The sequence below is a fragment of the Fusarium proliferatum genome (genome assembly GCF_900067095.1).
Source record: "Fusarium proliferatum ET1 genome assembly, contig: FPRO_scaffold004, whole genome shotgun sequence".
NCBI lineage: Eukaryota > Fungi > Ascomycota > Sordariomycetes > Hypocreales > Nectriaceae > Fusarium > Fusarium proliferatum.
Genome location: NW_022194793.1, coordinates 1,923,895 through 1,942,921, shown reverse-complemented (window position 1 = coordinate 1,942,921; position 19,027 = coordinate 1,923,895). Strand labels below are relative to the sequence as shown.

At 49.5% G+C, this 19,027-nt stretch overlaps 6 protein-coding genes across 6 annotated transcripts; 3 read left to right on the top strand and 3 right to left on the bottom strand.

Moving 5' to 3' along the window:
• Positions 1-2,963: 2,963 nt before the first annotated feature.
• Positions 2,964-6,337, top strand: FPRO_04807 (uncharacterized protein; the record flags this gene model as incomplete). Its single annotated transcript, XM_031230357.1, has 12 exons — positions 2,964-3,453; positions 3,500-3,768; positions 3,828-4,010; positions 4,066-4,506; positions 4,651-4,754; positions 4,802-5,029; positions 5,080-5,523; positions 5,570-5,797; positions 5,845-5,949; positions 5,998-6,082; positions 6,144-6,249; positions 6,303-6,337. 12 exons carry the CDS (start codon positions 2,964-2,966, stop codon positions 6,335-6,337), a joined length of 2,718 nt encoding a protein of 905 aa, XP_031080502.1.
• Positions 6,338-7,302: 965 nt separating this feature from the next.
• FPRO_04806 (uncharacterized protein) lies at positions 7,303-8,696 on the top strand (the record flags this gene model as incomplete). The annotated part of the gene is made up of 3 exons (XM_031230356.1): positions 7,303-7,545; positions 7,603-7,783; positions 7,840-8,696. The coding sequence occupies 3 exons, from the start codon at positions 7,303-7,305 to the stop codon at positions 8,694-8,696; spliced, it is 1,281 nt and encodes a 426-aa protein (XP_031080501.1).
• Positions 8,697-8,930: 234 nt separating this feature from the next.
• On the bottom strand, positions 8,931-10,376 carry FPRO_04805 (uncharacterized protein; the record flags this gene model as incomplete). Its single annotated transcript, XM_031230355.1, has 1 exon — positions 8,931-10,376. The coding sequence occupies one exon, from the start codon at positions 10,374-10,376 to the stop codon at positions 8,931-8,933; it is 1,446 nt and encodes a 481-aa protein (XP_031080500.1).
• Positions 10,377-11,473: 1,097 nt separating this feature from the next.
• Positions 11,474-13,264, top strand: FPRO_04804 (uncharacterized protein; the record flags this gene model as incomplete). The annotated part of the gene is made up of 2 exons (XM_031230354.1): positions 11,474-11,596; positions 11,900-13,264. The coding sequence occupies 2 exons, from the start codon at positions 11,474-11,476 to the stop codon at positions 13,262-13,264; spliced, it is 1,488 nt and encodes a 495-aa protein (XP_031080499.1).
• A 440-nt stretch (positions 13,265-13,704) lies between these two features.
• Positions 13,705-14,935, bottom strand: FPRO_04803 (uncharacterized protein; the record flags this gene model as incomplete). The annotated part of the gene is made up of 2 exons (XM_031230353.1): positions 13,705-14,122; positions 14,184-14,935. 2 exons carry the CDS (start codon positions 14,933-14,935, stop codon positions 13,705-13,707), a joined length of 1,170 nt encoding a protein of 389 aa, XP_031080498.1.
• Positions 14,936-15,483: 548 nt separating this feature from the next.
• Positions 15,484-17,764, bottom strand: FPRO_04802 (uncharacterized protein; the record flags this gene model as incomplete). Its single annotated transcript, XM_031230352.1, has 3 exons — positions 15,484-16,033; positions 16,091-16,786; positions 16,839-17,764. 3 exons carry the CDS (start codon positions 17,762-17,764, stop codon positions 15,484-15,486), a joined length of 2,172 nt encoding a protein of 723 aa, XP_031080497.1.
• Between the last annotated feature and the right edge of the window lie 1,263 nt (positions 17,765-19,027).

Here is a 19,027-nt window from a genome sequence, read left to right as displayed (position 1 = left end):
GAGAATTACGTTCTGCTGATAACGAGGCCATTGGAGACGATGTTTTTAAGAAGAATGTGGTTCTGAAGTGAACTTGAACTCAGAGCATGGAACATGGAGCATGGGCGCCAAGTCATCCACATTTTCCGTTGCATCTCCCACACCCTTGCACGCCCTCCCTCGACTGAATCGAACAAATACGTGGTACTCCGTAGTTGACAAAGAATTGTCTTCAGTTGTTAACGCTCCGGGCTTCTGCCCGAGAAAGCCTCCAGATATTACGATGAGAGCCTCAAGTTAACTCAGTTGGGTCGTATCTTCTACACTGTGGCTTTTGTGTCGCTCTCTGGGTATGGACTCTCCCAAATGGCATGCGTCTAGCGTACGTATAGACTATCACCAGTATAGAGTGACATGCATGTTCATTTACCTCCCTCCGCTGAAATTTCTATCGTCGGACATTCTAATAAGCCCACAGGCATGGACTACCGCATCCCGCATCTCTTTCAATGCTTTTGAAAACAGAACAGGGCTTCAACAAACAATCGACCACAGTACTCATCTCAGCGTAGCTATGGATACCTTGGCTTGAATAACCGCTAACCATGCCAAATGAAGGTGAACCAGCTCATATCTCCTTCCTCTCTGCGGCCATAGTATCTCGACGATGACTTCCAGTCTGACGCACCATCATGCCTAATTGCCTATCTAATTAGGTAGCCAATGATGGCTAGCATAGCTGAATCTATGCCAACTGGTCCTTAAGTAAAGAGCCCAAATCACTAGGAATTTCTTCCATCGCCAAACCTGGCTAAGCGTAGCCTTAACCGTTAGGCGCGAGGGAAAAAATCGAGTGCGTGGTGAAGATGTTGAGATCCTCGTGGGAGCTGACGGAAGGGAGTTGGTAATAGGGCTAAGATTGAGCTGGCGTAGTGAAGCCAGCTCCACCAACGTGGCCGGGGCTCTGGTTGGATGGATTGAATGGATTGGAGGTTACACTGGCTTACTTTGGAGATTGTCCATGCCCTGTAGCGGTACGTACTGCATGAGTCTTCTACCTGAGTACCTTAGGTAGGTAGGTAGGTACTGTACTGTACCTTACCTACGAGGCAGGTAGATAGTTGAGTAGCTGGGCTCGGTCTGTCTTCTTCAGATTAGGTTGACGATTTGATGATCGGATGGTAGGTGGTATTCCCTTGGCCTAGGTACGGTACGGGCATCTGCCAATCCTGACCAGGAGACTTTCATCGACTTGTTATAGTACCAGTGCAGGCATACCTAGGTTCAAGGTATGCTTGTCTCAACTCCCTCATTGCTATAATTTACCAGGTGCTAATAGCATTAGCGGATATGCCAAGTAGGCCTTGCTACTCTGGACTTTCCGTTACTAACCACATACCTTAGTAGTGTGTCGAGTTTGGTCTTGATTGCGCATGCCAGCGACTGCTTGATCCTCCTGACAGGTGGCCCCTTGTTTCACCGAATTGCCACAAATGAGATATACTACTGTGAATATAGCTGAATGAGGCTCTCGCAAGTCGGTGGAGAACACATTTGAGAAAATGGCGATTTGCATCAGTACAATCATTGGATGCTTCTATGTGGTCCCAGTCCTGTCGCGTTTCGCAGAATTTGTTGTTACCTATGAATCACAGCGATGGCAATTTGAAACGGCAACCATGTCTCGTTGAAGGGCTGGTCTGAATCACATCCTGCAGTAGACAGCCGACCTGTGGATTGAAGACGTCAAGAGGCAAAGTGCATTTCTGTACGTTGAAACCCGTCTCTGGTGCAGATTCGGCACAAGAAAAGGTAGAGATGACATAGAGTTGATTTATTAGTGTAGGCAGCCAAGATCCTAGCTGCAGAGGGCAATGCCGCACGGTGCTGTCAAATGGTCGTCGAATCAAGATTCCTTGGATGGATCGAAAAAGCACACCCCTCAAAAGTGACTGCCCCTCCCGCAAAGGGGAAAAAAACGTACCGGCCAGTTGAACCACCTTGTTAAAGGGTCGTGGGGCAATACACAACCCGGCCACAGGGGAAAGCTCACAACGACGCTTGAACCTCAATCCACACGACGCACTGCAATATTGTGATTAATCACGGAGGAACGCTAACCAAAAATCATAAGAATGAATCTGAGACCATCCATCCATCCATCTCCGTACATGGGAGATCCTTTTCTTTGGAAGTACATCGATCTAATATAAGATCTCGTTGGCTGTCAGGGTACACATGCGGTCGGCCCAAGAAGGGAGTGGCGCCATGGATGCAAGGTACCTCGTACGCAGGCAATGAATGGATTATTTGTATCTGTGTGCAGCATGTGCAGGCAGCCTGAGTCTATTCCCATAGTGTTACAGAGTTAAGGCAGAGACATCTTAATAATGAAGAACAAGGGATGAAAGCCCCGAGGTTTGACGCTGAGAGAGGGAAATGACATAAGTGATGAGGATGGCCAAGTTATTGGGTGGAAACAATTTAAAGGCCAGACTCCTAGCAAGCAGGGGCACTAGCTGCCTTAGGTAGTAGGTTCCATAGCAGGAAGATTGGTTGGTCGTACGGGATAGGTCAGTTTATGGATGATGGGTGGAAGGAGGGCGAGAGGCGAGAGGCAGACCCGACAGGGCATATTTATGCCACCTGCCGTTGGCGGTCGCTGCCCTGAAGAACAGTGCAGGGTTCATAAACTTCTTAGCGTCAATCGATCGCATCCACCCAATGAAAGCCCTCCATTGCCGCGGGGCACCACCAAAAGCCCTGCATCGGCTGCTGCCCGCCGTGCCTGACACCCCACGTCTGGTCTGCTGTTTTACCACGTGACTTGGCGTTTCAAGGTCTCTTTCGACGCGTTGTCTCAACGCGTGTCACGTCACATTTCCTGAGGACCAGTCAAAAAGGATTGTTGGATTTGGTGGCTCATTTGAGTTTCGCTCTCGTCTTGTTTCGTCTTATTTTCTTTGTCGTTTTTGATACCCATCATGAAGAGCATGCGAGGGTTACTGCACACAACCAGTGTCGAAACTTCAAATGAACAAAAGACTACATTCGCTACCACTTCTGTTGCTGGGCATAAAAGAAGTCTATCAACAGTTGGAGAAGAACACCACTTCAGGGCTTCTACCTCTCGAGCGACTGTTCAGTTTCAGCGAGCCGTCAGTCTCCCCTCTGCCCCTCCTCGAATTTCTGCGAGTCGCATTGTTCGTCTGGATGAGCGAGTCGGGCCGTCTGAGTATTCTCAACGGAGGGCTATTGCTGCGACTCCGACGTCGTCTTGTGATCCTGAACTCGAATTAAGCCATTCTACATATGGTCTCCCTCAACAGCTGGTTGATAATTTTGCTTCACTTGGCATAAACCAAATATACCCATGGCAAAAAGCTTGCCTCAAAGGCCCTGGGCTTCTGACAGGAGAAAAGAACCTTGTATATTGTGCACCAACTGGCGGTGGCAAATCTCTTGTGGCTGACGGTGAGATGAATGACGGTAGTGCGTGGATCTTAGCTAACACTTGTAGTGCTCATGCTCAAAAGAATTCTGGAAGAAAAGGGAACAAAGGCCCTCCTTGTGTTACCATATGTTGCTTTGGTTCAAGAGAAAGTTCGTTGGCTTCGTAGTGTGGTACAAGGCTTACGCTTCGCCTCTGAAACAACGGTTGATGACGACAAACGCATCTGGCGTAGACGAGCTGATGAAAACACAGTCCGTGTCATTGGTTTTTTTGGGGGTGGAAAAGTTAGAGCAACTTGGGCTGATTTTGATATTGGCGTGTGCACATTGGAGAAGGTCGGTGCCTAGTACCGTGATCCCACTCTGCTAAGCAAGTAAATTATTGACACTCCAAGGCAAACGCACTCGTGAATACGGCTATTGATGACTGTTCGATCTCCAAGCTCCGCGCGGTTGTGCTTGATGAGTTACACATGGTTGATGATGATCATCGAGGCTATTTGTTAGAACTCGTGGCGACCAAACTGCTCAGCTTGGAGCAGCGTGTACAAATCGTGGGCATGAGTGCCACTCTTCCGGTACGTTAGTCGGTCGACTTCGTGGTGCATTTTGAGTCGTCTAATTTGGTAGTAGAACATGGACATGATGGCTCGATGGCTCGAAGGGCATTGTTACGAAACTCGGTATCGACCGGTTCCTATCGAGGAACATGTCGTGTATGACGGCAACATTTATCCCGCAGGTTCTACAAGCAGTCTCATCAAAAAAGCTGCGCAGCTGAACAGTCGGTCTACACAGACACAGGCACAGATGAGACCCATCCGGCGAATAGAGCCATCCACCCACAAGGAGCTTCGCGACCCAGTATTAAATGCAGTGGTCACACTTGCTCACGAGACCGCCGTTGCTGGTTTCGGTGCCCTCGTCTTTGCCGGGAGTCGTGGCATGTGCGAGTCTGACGCACGATGGATTAGTCGGGCTATGCCCCAGCCACATGAGCTCAAGGCTGACGTTGTTGACAGAAGGATGGACTTGCTGGGAGAGCTTCGCAGTCTCAACACTGGGGTTGATCCGGTATTGGAAGAGACGGTCCTTTATGGCGTTGCATTTCATCGTAAGTGAGACGTCCGTTTTGCAAAATCGAGCATGTGTTCCTAATTGGTTTAGATGTAAGTCGCTTTAGCCGGCTAAAGCTCACGAACATTTCTGACTATATAGGCTGGCTTAACGACTGAAGAGAGAGATCTCATAGCGGCAGCTTACGATTCTGGAACACTATTAGTGTGCGTGGCGACCTGCAGTCTGGCTGCTGGTATCAACCTGTAAGAGTCGCTGTTTCGATTGCTAAACACTTTATTTACTTTTGCAGGCCAGCAAGACGGGTGATTTTACACAACTGTCGAATGGGGCGCGAATTTGTTGGACCATCGATGCTGAGGCAAATGCGAGGACGAGCTGGAAGACAGGGGAAAGCATCTATCGGTGAAACCTATCTCTGCTGCCGTGAAAATGACCTCGAGCAAGTTGTAGACCTCATGAATGCGGAGCTGCCACCCGTCGCCAGTTGTCTTAACACTGAGAATCGACGTATCCAACGGTGCGTCTTTCCTATAAAAGCATGAATGATTGCCAGCTAATATATTTCAGGGCATTGTTAGAAGTCATATCCATACGCTTAGCTATGAGTCATGAGTCCATTGAGGACTACTTCTCGAAGTCTCTGTTGAGTCATACTCATAGCGCCAAGTTTGTCAATGATTGTATCACCTCAAGCTTGGAAGAGATAGAATCAATGGGTTTTGTAACCTCCGATTCCTTGTCCATGTTCACGGCAACACAACTAGGTAGGGCAATTGTGGCATCAGCTATCGATCCCGACGATGGTGTATTTGTCCATAGCGAACTCAGTCGGGCGCTCCAAGCATTTGTCATGGATGGTGAGATGCACGTCTTATACACTTTCACACCTGTTCAAGAATTCGGGGTTATGGTGAACTGGCAGGTCTTTCGGAATGAAATGGAGGGTCTGGACGAGAGTGGTTTACGGGTACTGAGGCTTCTGGGCATCAAACCTACCACAATACTCAAGCTGTAGGTTGTGTTCACGGCCACGGGGTACTCACTGACAGCCAAGTAGTGCTCAAGGTGCCACGCTCCGTGAGACGACGCCAGAGGAGAAGCAGGTTGCTCGAGTACACCGACGCTTTTATCTCGCTCTCCAACTGCGGGATCTGTGTAACGAGATCCCTATACACATAGTGGCACGCAAATATGACGTGCCTCGTGGAATAGTTCAGAATCTTTCGCAGACTTGTCAAGGCTTCGCTGCAGGAATGATCAAGTTCTGCCAACAGATGAGCTGGGGGTATGTTCATGACAACTTTTTTCATCACATAGCTAACCGTAATCCAGAGTAATGGCCGCAGCTCTTGAACACTTTTCAGACAGGCTCGTGGCTGGTGCGAGAGCTGACCTATTGGCCTTGGCAAAGATTCCTTTCATCAAGAGCCGAACAGCGTGAGTAAATTGCTCTCAACAGAATGCAGTGTTGCTTAAATATCACAGGCGGGTATTTTGGGATAACGGTTTTCGTACCGTGGCAACGATCGCGAATGCAGATCCTACAGAGCTACTTCCTATATTGATGCAGGTCGGTGTTCCGATCTGTTATTGAAAATTCACACATGGGTAACGCTGATTTTTATGCGCAGGCTCAACCAAACAAGATCCGTTTAAAGGGTAAAGACAATGAGAAATACGAAGAGAAACTTCTTGTCAAGGCCAAAGTCATATCAGATGCTGCAAGCAAGATTTGGAGTGAGTTATCTTGACCTCTGTTTCACCTGACAAGCCTAATATGGTTCCCGAAGAACTCCAAATGCAGGCAGAGATTGAGGACGAGTAGCCGCGTCCAGAAATGGCATCAGTAGGCAATAGCAGGGGTGACCAGCATTGCAGGATCTTACCAAGGCTTTCACTCTGGTGAGTGCAGGCCTAGGGCAGCAAAAACAAAACAAACAAAAAAGTCGGACTTGAGATGTGAATGCAGGCGTGTGATAGATGGCTGCATCAAGCGTATCGGGTGGCCTAGGAGTGCACGCCTGAGGGAGGCATGTGCCTCGCGAGTCGGCCTGTGTACTGGCAAAACATTGATCACGAACACCAACTGTAAGGATGGTGAGTTGAATCACCCTCCGGATTGAGATCGATTCATGATGCATTTGTCGTTCACAGACGCGCGTCGATAATACGCGTGGGAGCGGAGGCATAGATCCCAGGTAAGAAATGGACGAACTTACCCCTGTTTAGACCTGCCGGCTTGCCGCCGCCTCTCACAGAGAATTGAGCAAAGAATTGAGAAAATGTTGCGTTAGAGGAAATGAATGGGGAGCTGTCCCTTGTTCGTGCAGGAGGCGTGATTGATCATTTTTCGGTGGCCTGTTTGCTGAGAATGTTCAGAAACTCGATGAAGACCTTGCCTATCAGCGATTGGTCTCTTGGTGACCAAGCATTGTCTTATGCCAACCAAGCGCTTGTACCGCTGCACTTCGTCTGCGCCCTGCTTATTCTGCGCCAGAATACAGCCAGATGGTTGGGCGGCTGTGGCACTCAATTGGTCGCCGTCTACCATCCACATGCTTGACATTTTGTTGGCTGTTTCTAGGCTTAACCCGGACACCAAGATGGTGTGAGTGTGTGTGTGTGTGTGGTTGATGGCTACCTATGTCTATTTCTAGTCCTATTTTCTACGGTGTTTCGGGAGATAGAACGTTCTGAAAGCCTCATTCTACGCTTTTCACGCGCCCTCACGCCATCCCTTGACTAGAAGAAATACTGGTCTGAACTGGATCAGTACTTGGTAGCTTTGTTATGGCGGATGATGCGGGAAATGCAGAGATTGCAGGCTCAACCGTCACAGTGCACACCTTGGCCGATGCTATGGGCGTTCCTCAGCCTCAGGTTATGGTGATAGACAGAGTCTATGAGGAGGAGAAAGAAGAACATTTCCCTAGCACAACAGAAGATCTCTGGGTCAGTTCAGCAGATGGCCGATATTGTTCTGCGCCTGTACCAATACGAGTTGGTCCTTTGAACAACATGCAAACCTTCTACGTATGTGAAGGTAGCGATCTATTGACATGGAGGCCAGTTGGACTAACAGGGTTCCAGGTTCACAAAGACATACTTGTCCAGGCAGAGTGGTTCCAAAAAGCCTTATGCGGAAACTTCAGAGAAGCAAGTGAGCAATTCATTGATCTGCCAGAGGAGGATCCGGCTATTTTTCATTTTCTTGTTGCATTTCTATACGAGGGTTGCTATGAACCTATCAAGCCAGCAGCGAGCGTTTTAGGTGAATCAACCAGCTTACAGCCTAGTCCTGACCCACGAGTACTGACATGCCAGTAGAACCAGAAGTCGACAAGGGAAAGGGTATTGAAGTTGACCCAGAGCCAGCAGAGGCTTCTGACTCGAGCTCGTCAAGTAGCAGTAGCAGTTCTGGGAGCTCGGGTGCCTCATGGAGACGCCGGCGTCGGGCTCGACAAACGAGACATGCTGAGGCGGAAGAAACCCTGGAGAAGCATCCGGGACATCATCGACCGGGTTGCTCGTGTCCTCGATGCCTCGCTCGGCGTGACTTTTCGAGGTGCTGGCAGTGCGGGGCTCAGCGATCCCGCGAAGGCAATCCTCCTGTGCCTGTGCCTTATGGTCGAGGGGCTCCTAGAAGAGGGATCCATCCTCCAGGTGTTTTCCCTCCTCCTGTCAGCATTCCGATGCCTCCTCAGCAGAGCCAACCGGAGCGTATCACGGGAGAGGATCTTCGGACCTGGTTCCTGGCGTATGAGCTCAACCTCGACGTTTATATTTGCGCGACACGTTATCTTATGGACGACTTTCGAAAGGCAGTGATGCGGTCGTGTATTGATATGCTCGAGACAGCAGGCTGGGATGCTGCACAACCAAAGATGATGCATCTTTGCAGAAAACTTTATCACAGCGTGCCAGAAGTCGATGACTTGCTCAAGATGGTCATGGCACGCGTTGGGTTCCTTCAGCCACTTCTCTGGAAGCGCGCGCCTGTAGAGACAAGTGAGTTCTTGGTGAGCAACCCAGAGCTCGCTGCTACCATTCTACGAGAGACAGTCATGAGGCATTCGCAGCCAGCGGCGGATTTGCCATCGATGGAGCATGTTCATACTACGGCTTATGAAGACGAGTGGCAGAACTTGGGTCGTGCACCTGCGCGAACACGAGCCTATCACTAGTCATTAGTTATAAAACTCGATGCGGTTTGCGGTCGTTGTTCTTTGCTGTTGCGTCTACACACTGGAGGCCGGTTCAGTACACTATGAGTATGGCCAGCCACTGGGATTTTTGTTTTTTACTTGAATAAAGTAGGTGCCAGCTCTCATATCTATTTCATCTTTTGCGTAAAGTTATTCTTCTTGGCGGCTTTAACTTTTGCAGGTATGCCAGTCTTGCAAGACATTCAATTCTACCTAGTCAATGACATCGTCTCTCAGGCTAAACAATTGCTGCAACACCTCGTCCGATTTCGCTCTCAATGCCGAGTGATACATGACGTTCGTCTCAAAAGTCTTTGTACCCTTGACAAGCTTGGCTGTGTCTCTTGCAAAGTTATAGTCGACGTACATATCCTCAACGAACGAGGCGGCATATACAGGAACTTTATTCTTTTGAAGCTTCTCTTGATCGTAAAGAGCGGGCCAGTTATCACGACTGGCCAATAACTCAGCCTCTTGGCGAAGTATCTGGAGCTCTGGGTAAGTTTCGAAGTGAAATGGGAAAATCATTTCTCCAGAGAAGTAGAGGCATCCGCTGGTAGATTCCGTTGAGTAGTTGTCATCCAGCCAGGAGAATGGCTTGAGTTCTTTTCCAATGCGATTCGCTGACCAGGCGGAGGCTAAACCAGGGCCGTCGCAATATATGGCCTCATGAAGGATGGCGTATATGATGTTGGTATCAAATGGGTTCCAGCCCTCAAGTGGTACTAGGGATGCTCTGTTGAAAAACCCAAACTGATCGAGGGATGCTTTTAAAGTCAGGATCATAGAGTGAACCTGGTCGAAGCCACCATGGCTTCCAAAGGAAATGCCTATGGTCAGGAGACGAGGAACGGTGAGGACACCGCCAGATGGCAATGGAATACTGCCACCTTTACTCTCTATGAACTTGGCCACTTGACGGACGTTTTCGACGTCCTCTGGGAATTTTTCGTAGTACTGCTCGTTGCGCTGTATGACCCGTTGGAATGTTGCTTCATATACTTGGTCAGGCTTCTTACCCACAGGGGCTAGACCGCCAGTGAGAAAGACCTCCCGAAGACCTTCTGGGTGCATGGACAAATAGGATAGTGAGATGAAGCCTCCGTACGACTGGCCAAAGATGGACCATGGTTGTTTGGCAGCGGGCCATGAGGCGGTAAGATACTTCCTTACAGCTTCGCAGTCCCGGACTGTGTTGTCCTGGCGCATGAGGCCGAGGTACCGAGTACGCCCTTCAACGTCTCCGGATACAAGGCTTAGCATATCAGCACCAACTGGTGTACTCAGGCCAACGCCGCGATGGTCAAGTAAGAGAAGCTGGTATCCCTTTGCAAGAGCGTGGCGGGTGAGGGGATGGTCCTGCGGTTCACGGTTGCCAAAGCCCGGTCCTCCCTCAAGATAGACCATATATGGTTTTGGGGGCTCGCCAAATTCGTCTTTTGGGCTGTTCTCTGACTCCTCATCATCGGGTGGGAATATGGGAACATCGTGTTTCTTGACAGCACGAGCGAATAGTGTGATGGAAGGGCCCTGGATGTCCGTGTAGTCGAGGGGTACTTTGAAGAAGAGCTCCGTAACACATAATTGCCCAGGCAGCACGTGAGATTTCCTGCTGGCCAGTTCGGCTTGGGGGATGGACAAGCTATCAGGCGTAGACATGGTGACTCGTGTTACAATAGCAGGGCGTGATAGTGATGGTGTTTTAGTGATGGCGGGGTCGGCGGGTAAGATGTTGAATGCGAAACCACCTACCTACCTCTTACCTACTCTGGTAGGTAGGTGAATCGATAGGCAGTCTTAAATAGAGCATAACTTAGACTCTTTCTACAGATAGCACTGGCTTATGTTGGCTTAGCCCTATTGTTATATTCTGTAGATAAGTTCAAATTTCGTTTACTATGTCACAAAGTTTTCGAGCTGTGTCCATGTTGATAAGGCAGAATACGTGCACCATTTCGTGGACTTTTCCTGGTTGATGATTATGCTCAAACCCAACACGTATATATAACCCCTGAGGTATTGTAGTTAATCAACTAATAAGATTGTTAGGATAATAACAGAGACAATAAGACCCGGTCGCCCAGATAATATAGTTTATCTATTATTACCTGACTTGAGGAATTTATCACAACGGTCAAAGACATCTACAGGGTAGGTAGGTAGCTTTGGCTTCTGGTCCTAGGTACCTATGTATTAGCATTGTCTCGGTCTGTTCTTCACCTCCACTCCATAATCCGCTCTAGAGGGACCGGGCTTCGCGCTATGTACCCAGACAAGGAAGCACCTACTGCCAGCACATAGTGCGTCAGACCACAATATATATGTATAGGTTTCTAAGGTCGGTAGGTAGAAATGGCCTAAGAACCTCTAACGTGGAGCCAATAGAGCCTCATCGTCATGTCCCGGCCCTCTTGCGAATCACGAACTTTCCGCTCCGAAGTGGCTCGGCTGTAAATTATTGAATTCGTCCTGTTCCCCAGAAGCAACAACACTGTCACCCACTGGAAGGATGGAAGGACCCTAAATTTTAGCTGCCACCTAGCCTACCGTACCCGCTGTTGCATATAAACAGGCCAATCAGTGCCATTATATCTCCACTTTGTTGCCGTCTTGCTCTGGCAACAGCACTCCTGTCGGGATCTAGCAAATCTCTTCCTCTTTCTTCCCCATCTAATAAATATTTCATCACCTCTTCTTCTTTTCAACTTTCTTCTTCTTCCTCTTTTTCTCTATCGCACTCACTCACAGCCAAGGGCATGGCATATCTTCATCTTGCGCACACGTTGGCAGATGCTTTCAACGCCCTTGCTGATGAAGTCCAGACCTTGACAGATCGAAAGACCGTCTTGGAGCACAAGCTTCGCTTTGCTCATGAACAGGTAAGAAGAAATATTTTCTACCCCACGCAGTAGTTCCAAGCCTCGAACCCGGCTTTTCCCAATACCTGTCTACGTATCCTGGCTGCGCAATGTCCTGGGATTGTTTCGGCGATACCGGAGCTGTCGGCTTCTTCCCCCTTACCAAGTCAGCATGATGAATACCATTAGCTCTAGATCAAGAGCATCAGGATGAATGACCCTGTTGCCGAGATTGATAACATATTTTTCTGATATCTGACCTATCAACATCTTCCTCCTCTATCGTCTGCAATGGACTCATCGCTGACTCGAAACCAAAAACAGTTCCAGTATCTGGCTGACAAATATGCTCCAGCCGCGCCAGAAATAGCTGATACCCTGGCCAAGCTCCAGATACCTCCGTATACATCTGTTGATAATTCATTGCCTGTTCCTCTTCCACGCGCGTACAGCTCCGGTTCCCAGCACCAGCTTGCCCTCGTCATCCGTGACGGACGCCGAGTAGCTAATCAGCTTGCCTCGCTGGGCGAAACGAGTAAAACCACTGGCACTGGCTCCAGCAGAGAGACCGAGTCGCAACCTTCCCACGTAGCCACTTCCATGTCGACGGCGCTAGAACAAGACTTCACGGTCCAAGGAAAGAAGGGCCATCTTCAATGCCCGTTCTCCAAGCCTGCCACGGCTAGCGCCTCTGGGGCCCGCGACGAAGATGCACAGGACACAACTCCACATCATTCGACGGACCCTATCTGCGCAGCCATGTACGAAGAATCTACTTCTCAGCAAGCCCGCACAAACACAAACGGCTCATCAGCTGTCAAGTGTCCCATTCGTTACATGGACAAACACTCTGCTGAGGAGATCGCCCACTATGTTGAGACGCACAAACATGAACTCCCCCGAAGCCATGAAGTTTGCCTCCGCCGGTACCAACGTGACGAAGATCAAATCAAGAAGATAGATTCCAAGTATGGCGATATAGTGAGCATGATTGAAGGACTGGGTCAGCTTCACCAACCTATGCTACCCGAGGCTGAACAGGATCCAAATCGACCAAATGACGTGGCCCAGCCATCTAATGAAAGAGTTGAGAACTGGGCACAAGCTGTTAGTGTAAATTCGGACCCGGATAATACACAGGTGCCGACTCTGGAGGATGGAGACCGGCAGAGTCATTTCGATCGGCCCCTAAAGGAAGTACGTGTTGGAGAATCGCCCAGTCGGCCTTGGGGAATATCTATTCCAGTCTACGACCTCTCAGGCCAAGGCGACGACCAACCTCTCTCACCACCACCAGCGCCTGTCTGCATGCCGATTTCCGCGCAAGCTGCAACCAGTGCCCAAGAATCAATAAAGAAGACGCCAGGCAAATGTCCATTTGATCATACAAAATTGGCTGCCATGGGTGTGCCCTCACCATTCAAACATGACGCCCCCCCGCAAGTACCAGAACACACGGTTTCATCCTCACCTCATAAGGAGGGCGGACCCCCTCCACCCCCTCCACATCAACATCAATACCAATACCAACATCAACATACGGCACCTCCTCAGCCTGCCTTCATCAACCCTGATATGACCAAAGGGACAAACGACGGACCTCAAATGATCTTCACTGGGCCTGTTTTCATTGGGTATCCAATGAATCAGGCTATACAATTTATGAACCAATATAGGGGGAACCAGTAATTCCCATAATGGTAGTGTTTCACTTTTCAGTTATAGCATTGGGATGAGAGTGCATAAGCGACGGCGTTGGCGAATTCGATTTTATGGGATGCAAGCGATGGTATTACGAAAGTCTTTGTAAAATCTTATTTCAACACATACTGATCGGGCGGACGTAGCAGCCGCAAGTTGCAATTGATTACATGTTTCGATTGTGGCTTAAGCGCATTCAACGATGGCTCTGATGGTTTTGAAAAAGCAGTTGATTCAAACACATCATCGTCCTCTATGATCCCAACCGCAACCGAATACATATAGTGATGCCCAAAACGCCGTCTAGGCCATTTAAAGATGTGCAGTCAGTATAACCGAGCCGTGCCCAATATCCATACTTTTAGTATTGAATAATCTTGTCGTTGCTATCCCCAATTTGAGTCGAGCCTCCCGTTAAAAATGTGAGTTCATACCCTTCGGTCCCTCCTCTTATTGGTGTTTCCCTCATCCTCTTCATCATCATCATCATCATCATCGTGATATCTGCTGTCTGTACCATCTCTACCCCACAGTGAAATATCATCGTCCGACATTAACACGGCTGCATCTTCAGGATCCATGAGCATTGTGTTTCCAGAGTCTGCATAGCCGGCCTCGCCCTCTTCAGCTGATAGATCTGTAGGCTCAAGGCCTTCTTGACGCGCGAGCTCTTCGGCACGAGCCATAGTACGACGGTAAATGATAAGCCCAACAATAAGACCGACGGCAGCACCCAAAATCATGCTTAAATAATTAATGGCTTTGCTACCAGCGGACATTTTATCGCCCTTCTCAGCTAGCAGAGCAAGACGACTGCCGATGAAAACGTGGACGAGCAGTTTGGGGCTAAAATCATATTGGCATCAGCGATCAGGACCGGGCAAATACCAGTCATTAGTGAACATACCTTGACAATGCTGTGGAAATGGTAAACGCCAGAGGTGTAATGCTGGGAATAGTGGCGAGGAAGCCATTGCTCAGACTGAATGGAAGTGGACAGAATCGGATAGCCGTAAGATACCAAATTCCCTCCTGGCGCAACACTTGACCAAGAGCGACAAAGCGATGATCCCGACCAACCATGCGATCAACATAGCTGCTTAAAACAGTTCTGCTCGCGAGGAACGCACAAAGAGCACCAGCCGTACATCCGGATGCAACAATGGGCCAGCCTAAGGGAAACCCATACACAAAACCCGCGATTGTGCTCGCGGTCGAGTATCCAACAATCGGAGGGAACGAAGTGACGAAGACCAGCAGAAAGGCCAGAGTCCAACCTCCTGGAAGAGCGCGCCACTGCTCGGCCTTTGGCTCAAGCCATTTGAAGAAGACATGCGAGTAGATAATAGCCAGAATGCCAAGCACGCCCGCTGCGACAACGCCTACAAGGGCAAGAATCCTCTGGAAAGGTGACAGGCGCAGATACACCTTCAGAACCTGCTCACCAAGCAAATTGACGGTACCCCATATGCGGCGCACAAAGCTCGTCTTACCACCGCCAGTATAGCTAGTGCTCGCGCGGCGACGATTCATCAGCGGGTTCGATAAACGGCGGCTCGAGGACGTCGTAGACCAGGGAGGACGGCTTGGCGAGGGAGATGAGCCACGGTCTGGAGACAGGGCGAGAGCCTGGGCGGTTGAGTTGTAATCCGCAGGCATATTTAATAAAAAGATCTTGGGTTTCGATTGACTGAGTAGGAGTAGGAGTTGAATTCTGACGGGGGCTATGTGGCCATGACTGTGTATTGGGTTTCGATATAGGTGAGATTCGGAACGCGCGGATGGAAATGAGGTTATAGTGTGAGATTGGGGACCTTGAGGATAGGGTCAGGGTGGCTTTCTGGCGGTATAGAAGATCAGAGGTCCGGCTTTACCAGTCAACAACAATCGTGTTTTCGCATTCGATATCGCTCGAAGAAGATCTAATGGTGATGTAGAGCTGTCGACATCGTTTCATTGGGGCTGCACCAAAGTTACATGACGTTTCTAGTCTAAGCGAATCTGGAGCGGAAGTGCCCCGCTAAGCATGGCGCTAATCCTATCCTGCCAAACACATGGGCTTGTATATATCAGAAAGTAGGTAGGTATCAAAGTCAAGCTCAGGTAAGGTGGTGACTAAATCGACAGGTATCACATGCAACTTTCAACACATTGGCTTATAGAACGGAGTCTGATTTTACTGCTTTCTTCTATTATGTCCCGTGTTGTCATCGACGGCCGCTGGGCCCCTTGGGTGGATCACGCACCAGGAGTCTGACTTTGCCGTCGCCAATCTCGACGCCTTGACTTAGTATGTCCACCTCTTCTTTACCATCTGAGTCGCCCTCCTTGGCGAGAGACTTGTCCCAGCTACGAGCATCGATTCCCAGAATACCACCCATATTATTGCGGTCTCCAGGAACAGAGAACTCCCGGTAAGCATACCTCCACTCGTTAAGAAAGTTCCGGATCGCCCTGCCAACCTTATCCTTTCCGTTCTTACTGTGGTGTCCGGAGCCGGTGATGGCATAAATGGGTTGCGACTCCCTACCGTTTTCCATCAAAACCTTTTCGAGGTACTCGACAGCTTCTTCTGGGTGAAGACCGTGAAGATCGATGTACAATTCCAAATCACGGGAGTTGCCCTTGTTACGTTCCTCGTATAGTTCTTTTGCAGCCTCGCGATGAGCTTTGCGCATAAGATCGTTCTCGCTTTGTCCCCGCAGGCTGAGAGCTTTAGCCGCCCTAGCGTCATTGCGATTCCATGCTTGCGCAGCACTGTGACAGCCAGTCAGCACACGGAAAACCCCCAATCTTGACTGCGAGAACACACACCTTTGAAGAAACTTATTACGAAGGCCGCCGTGCTTAATGGCCTCCTGGCGAGCCTTCAAATATGCCTTGTTAGCACGCTCACCGGTCTCCAGCCACGGGATATGCTTGGGACTGGGAATGGCCTGAGCTCCAGCGCTGTTTTCCCCATTTCGTGCAACTGTCGAGCTTCCATTGCGCCCCAGCCCTCTCTTGAGTTCGGGACGGACAGGGATGGGCGAGGGAGACATCTTGACAATATCAGCCAGAGAATTAGGCGCGTTATTCTCCTTGTGCGAATGTCCATGGCCACCTCGCTTGCCATGATGCTTCTTGCCTTGCTTGATAGATGCAGAACCAAGTGAAGGGAAGGCATCGTTGTCATCTAGAGCAGGGGCGGAGATATCTGGCTCTCTGGTCTGATGTCGACTGCTAGGGCGAGATCGAGCACGGGGACTGGAAGTTCCCTGGAAATGCTTCAAGCCTGGTGGTGGCGTAATGCCCACAGCAGGGAAACTGTTGCTGCCAGCGAAACCACTTAGATGATCGGGGGTTCCAGGTCTTAGAGAAGGAAAAGAGTTAAGATCTCCAAGCTGTAAACCGCCGTGCTTTGATGGTGGCGTACTGGCCCCGTCAAGGGCGAGCTTATTCATAAGTTTGGTAGGATCATGCGAGAAAATGCATGTCTCTCCTGCCAAGCAATTCCCCATGACCCAATATCTGCAAGAAATTTTTTAGCTTACAATACGGAGAGACTCGCACGAAAACATACTTGCAAAGGTGGTTGCTGAGATCATGGCTAAATCGGCAATCGGCGCGCAAGCACGAACCAGTCGACATATAGAACTTGCAAATAACCCCCGACTTCGATTGACCTAGGGGAGTAGTAGGGCGATCCACGGATTTCCCAATCAGGACGTTTTTGGGTTCTTCCAATGAAACACCGCCGGGCTGGTTGTCACCTGCTTGGCTTTCCATAAAGGAGACAATAGTTGCGCTGAGATCATAACCATTCTGCGCAAGAGCGGCTTCAATCTCATCATCGGATTTTGTCTGCCCAAGGATGGAACGCAACATATCATATGGCGACATATCAGCTGACTGTGCCGACATGGACGAGAACTCGGGGGCTGCTGCGTTGAGAGCACTCGGAGTACCGACAGATGAAGTCACGCTAGCGGCATCATCACTGACGAGCCACTCAACATTTTCCGTCTGGTATTCACCTAGAATCTCTGTGGCCGGGGTCGGGTCGCTAGCAAATTCGTATGCATTCAAGTTTGGACTATGAGGAATGACAGGTGTCGCAAGAGCCAGACGTGGCGATGCTCGAGGCGAAGAAAAGGGAGAAACCGTAGAGGAGATTGTCCTGCCAAAGGTCGAGGGAACAAAGCCCGGGGGAGCAAGGGGGCTCACGGCCAGTCTTGGAGAGCCCGACATGGGAGTTGGCGAACCGCGCCAGGAGGCGGGTGAAGGGCGTCGTAAGATCGTCTGTCTGATGGGAGGGGGTGACACTGATGTGCCGCCGCCGTCACGAAACCGCCAAAGAGCATCTAGTATTGCGTTGTCGAGGGAAGTGCCGGTGAGGCTCGTTTCTTTGCGGAAGAGCTCCTCGAGTCTATCTGTCTTATCCTCGTCTTCCAGGGTTGCATCCTGCAAGATGGGCAAGCACATCTCGAAGTGCTCGTCGGAAACCATGATGCCGGCTTGTTTTATTCAATGCGGTTCGAACAGAAAGGGGTCGAAGCTATGGACAGGTTTCTCAGAGCAAATCGAGGCTCACAATAGCGGAACAGGGGTCTCTTAAGCTGATGTGGAGCTGATGCGAAGCGCAGCGGCATCTGGAATCGTGCTTCGAGCTTTTACAGTGGTGTTCTGCGAGAAGAACAAGAAGATGCAGAGGCTGGATAGTCTTCAGTTAGCCTTGCTACGTGTAGATGATATAAGAGGTAAGGCAGAGAAGCTGAAGAACGGACAGATAGCGGAGAGTTGGACATAGAGTCCAGTTCTAGGCCAGATGGCGACGGGGGTTAGCAAATGGAACTTACAGATTAAAAGATATGGCAAGAAAAGCAGACAGACGAGAATAGGAATCAAGAATAAGAACGCAGAGGAGACGAAATAAAAGGGAAACTGAAATTGACAGTGAAGGCGAAAACAAAGAGAAGCGCAAGCGCATTCAAGCAAAAGATTAATTAGGTACAACGGTGAAAAGGAGGAGGAGAGGATGGGAGATGATGCAGTGTTAGGGACAGCTTTGGACTAGTCCAATCACTAAGGTAATAGAAAGGTGGAGGGCGGACGGGAAGCCGAGTGGAGAGTACACGGCCCCCGGGAAGCCTTCAGGGAGACGAGATGCTAAGCTGTAGAGGGTTGGTGAATCAACTACAGTGGCTAAGTACCTCCATAGGCTAGGGTGGCAGGTTGAGGAAAGTTCCAGTGGAGGTTACCATCCAATACATTAGCAGGTAGGAGGCAGGTAGGTAAGTACAGTAAGGTAGTATGGGGATGGAGTGGAGGTGCAGCCCATCTTCATTGCAAGTGTTCATTTATTGATTAATAAGTTAGGGGGAAAGTGATTCAGATCGTGTTTCGGAATTGCAAGACGTTGGGTCTGTTAGGAGAGACATCCAGGCGTGCATTAGCTGATTGGTGCCTACCTAGGCACCTTGGGTACTATGTATCCGTTAGTTAACAACTGGCAGCCCGAACAGAATTGAGGCAAATGTGAGATATTGGCCTCTGGTTACTTGCATAAAGCCAATAAAGGTTGAATGAATAGAGACTGAAGACAATTTGGCACTTTCAGTATAAAACAATTACCATTGTCCTAATTTTAAGTTATTGTTTTAATATAAGTTGCCTTACTTTTAGCGGGGCATGTATTCAGCCAAGCTAGCCCAGGCATCACGTATTCGACAATGACTGTCTGCTTTCACGTTTATCGCTGGTGATCAAATA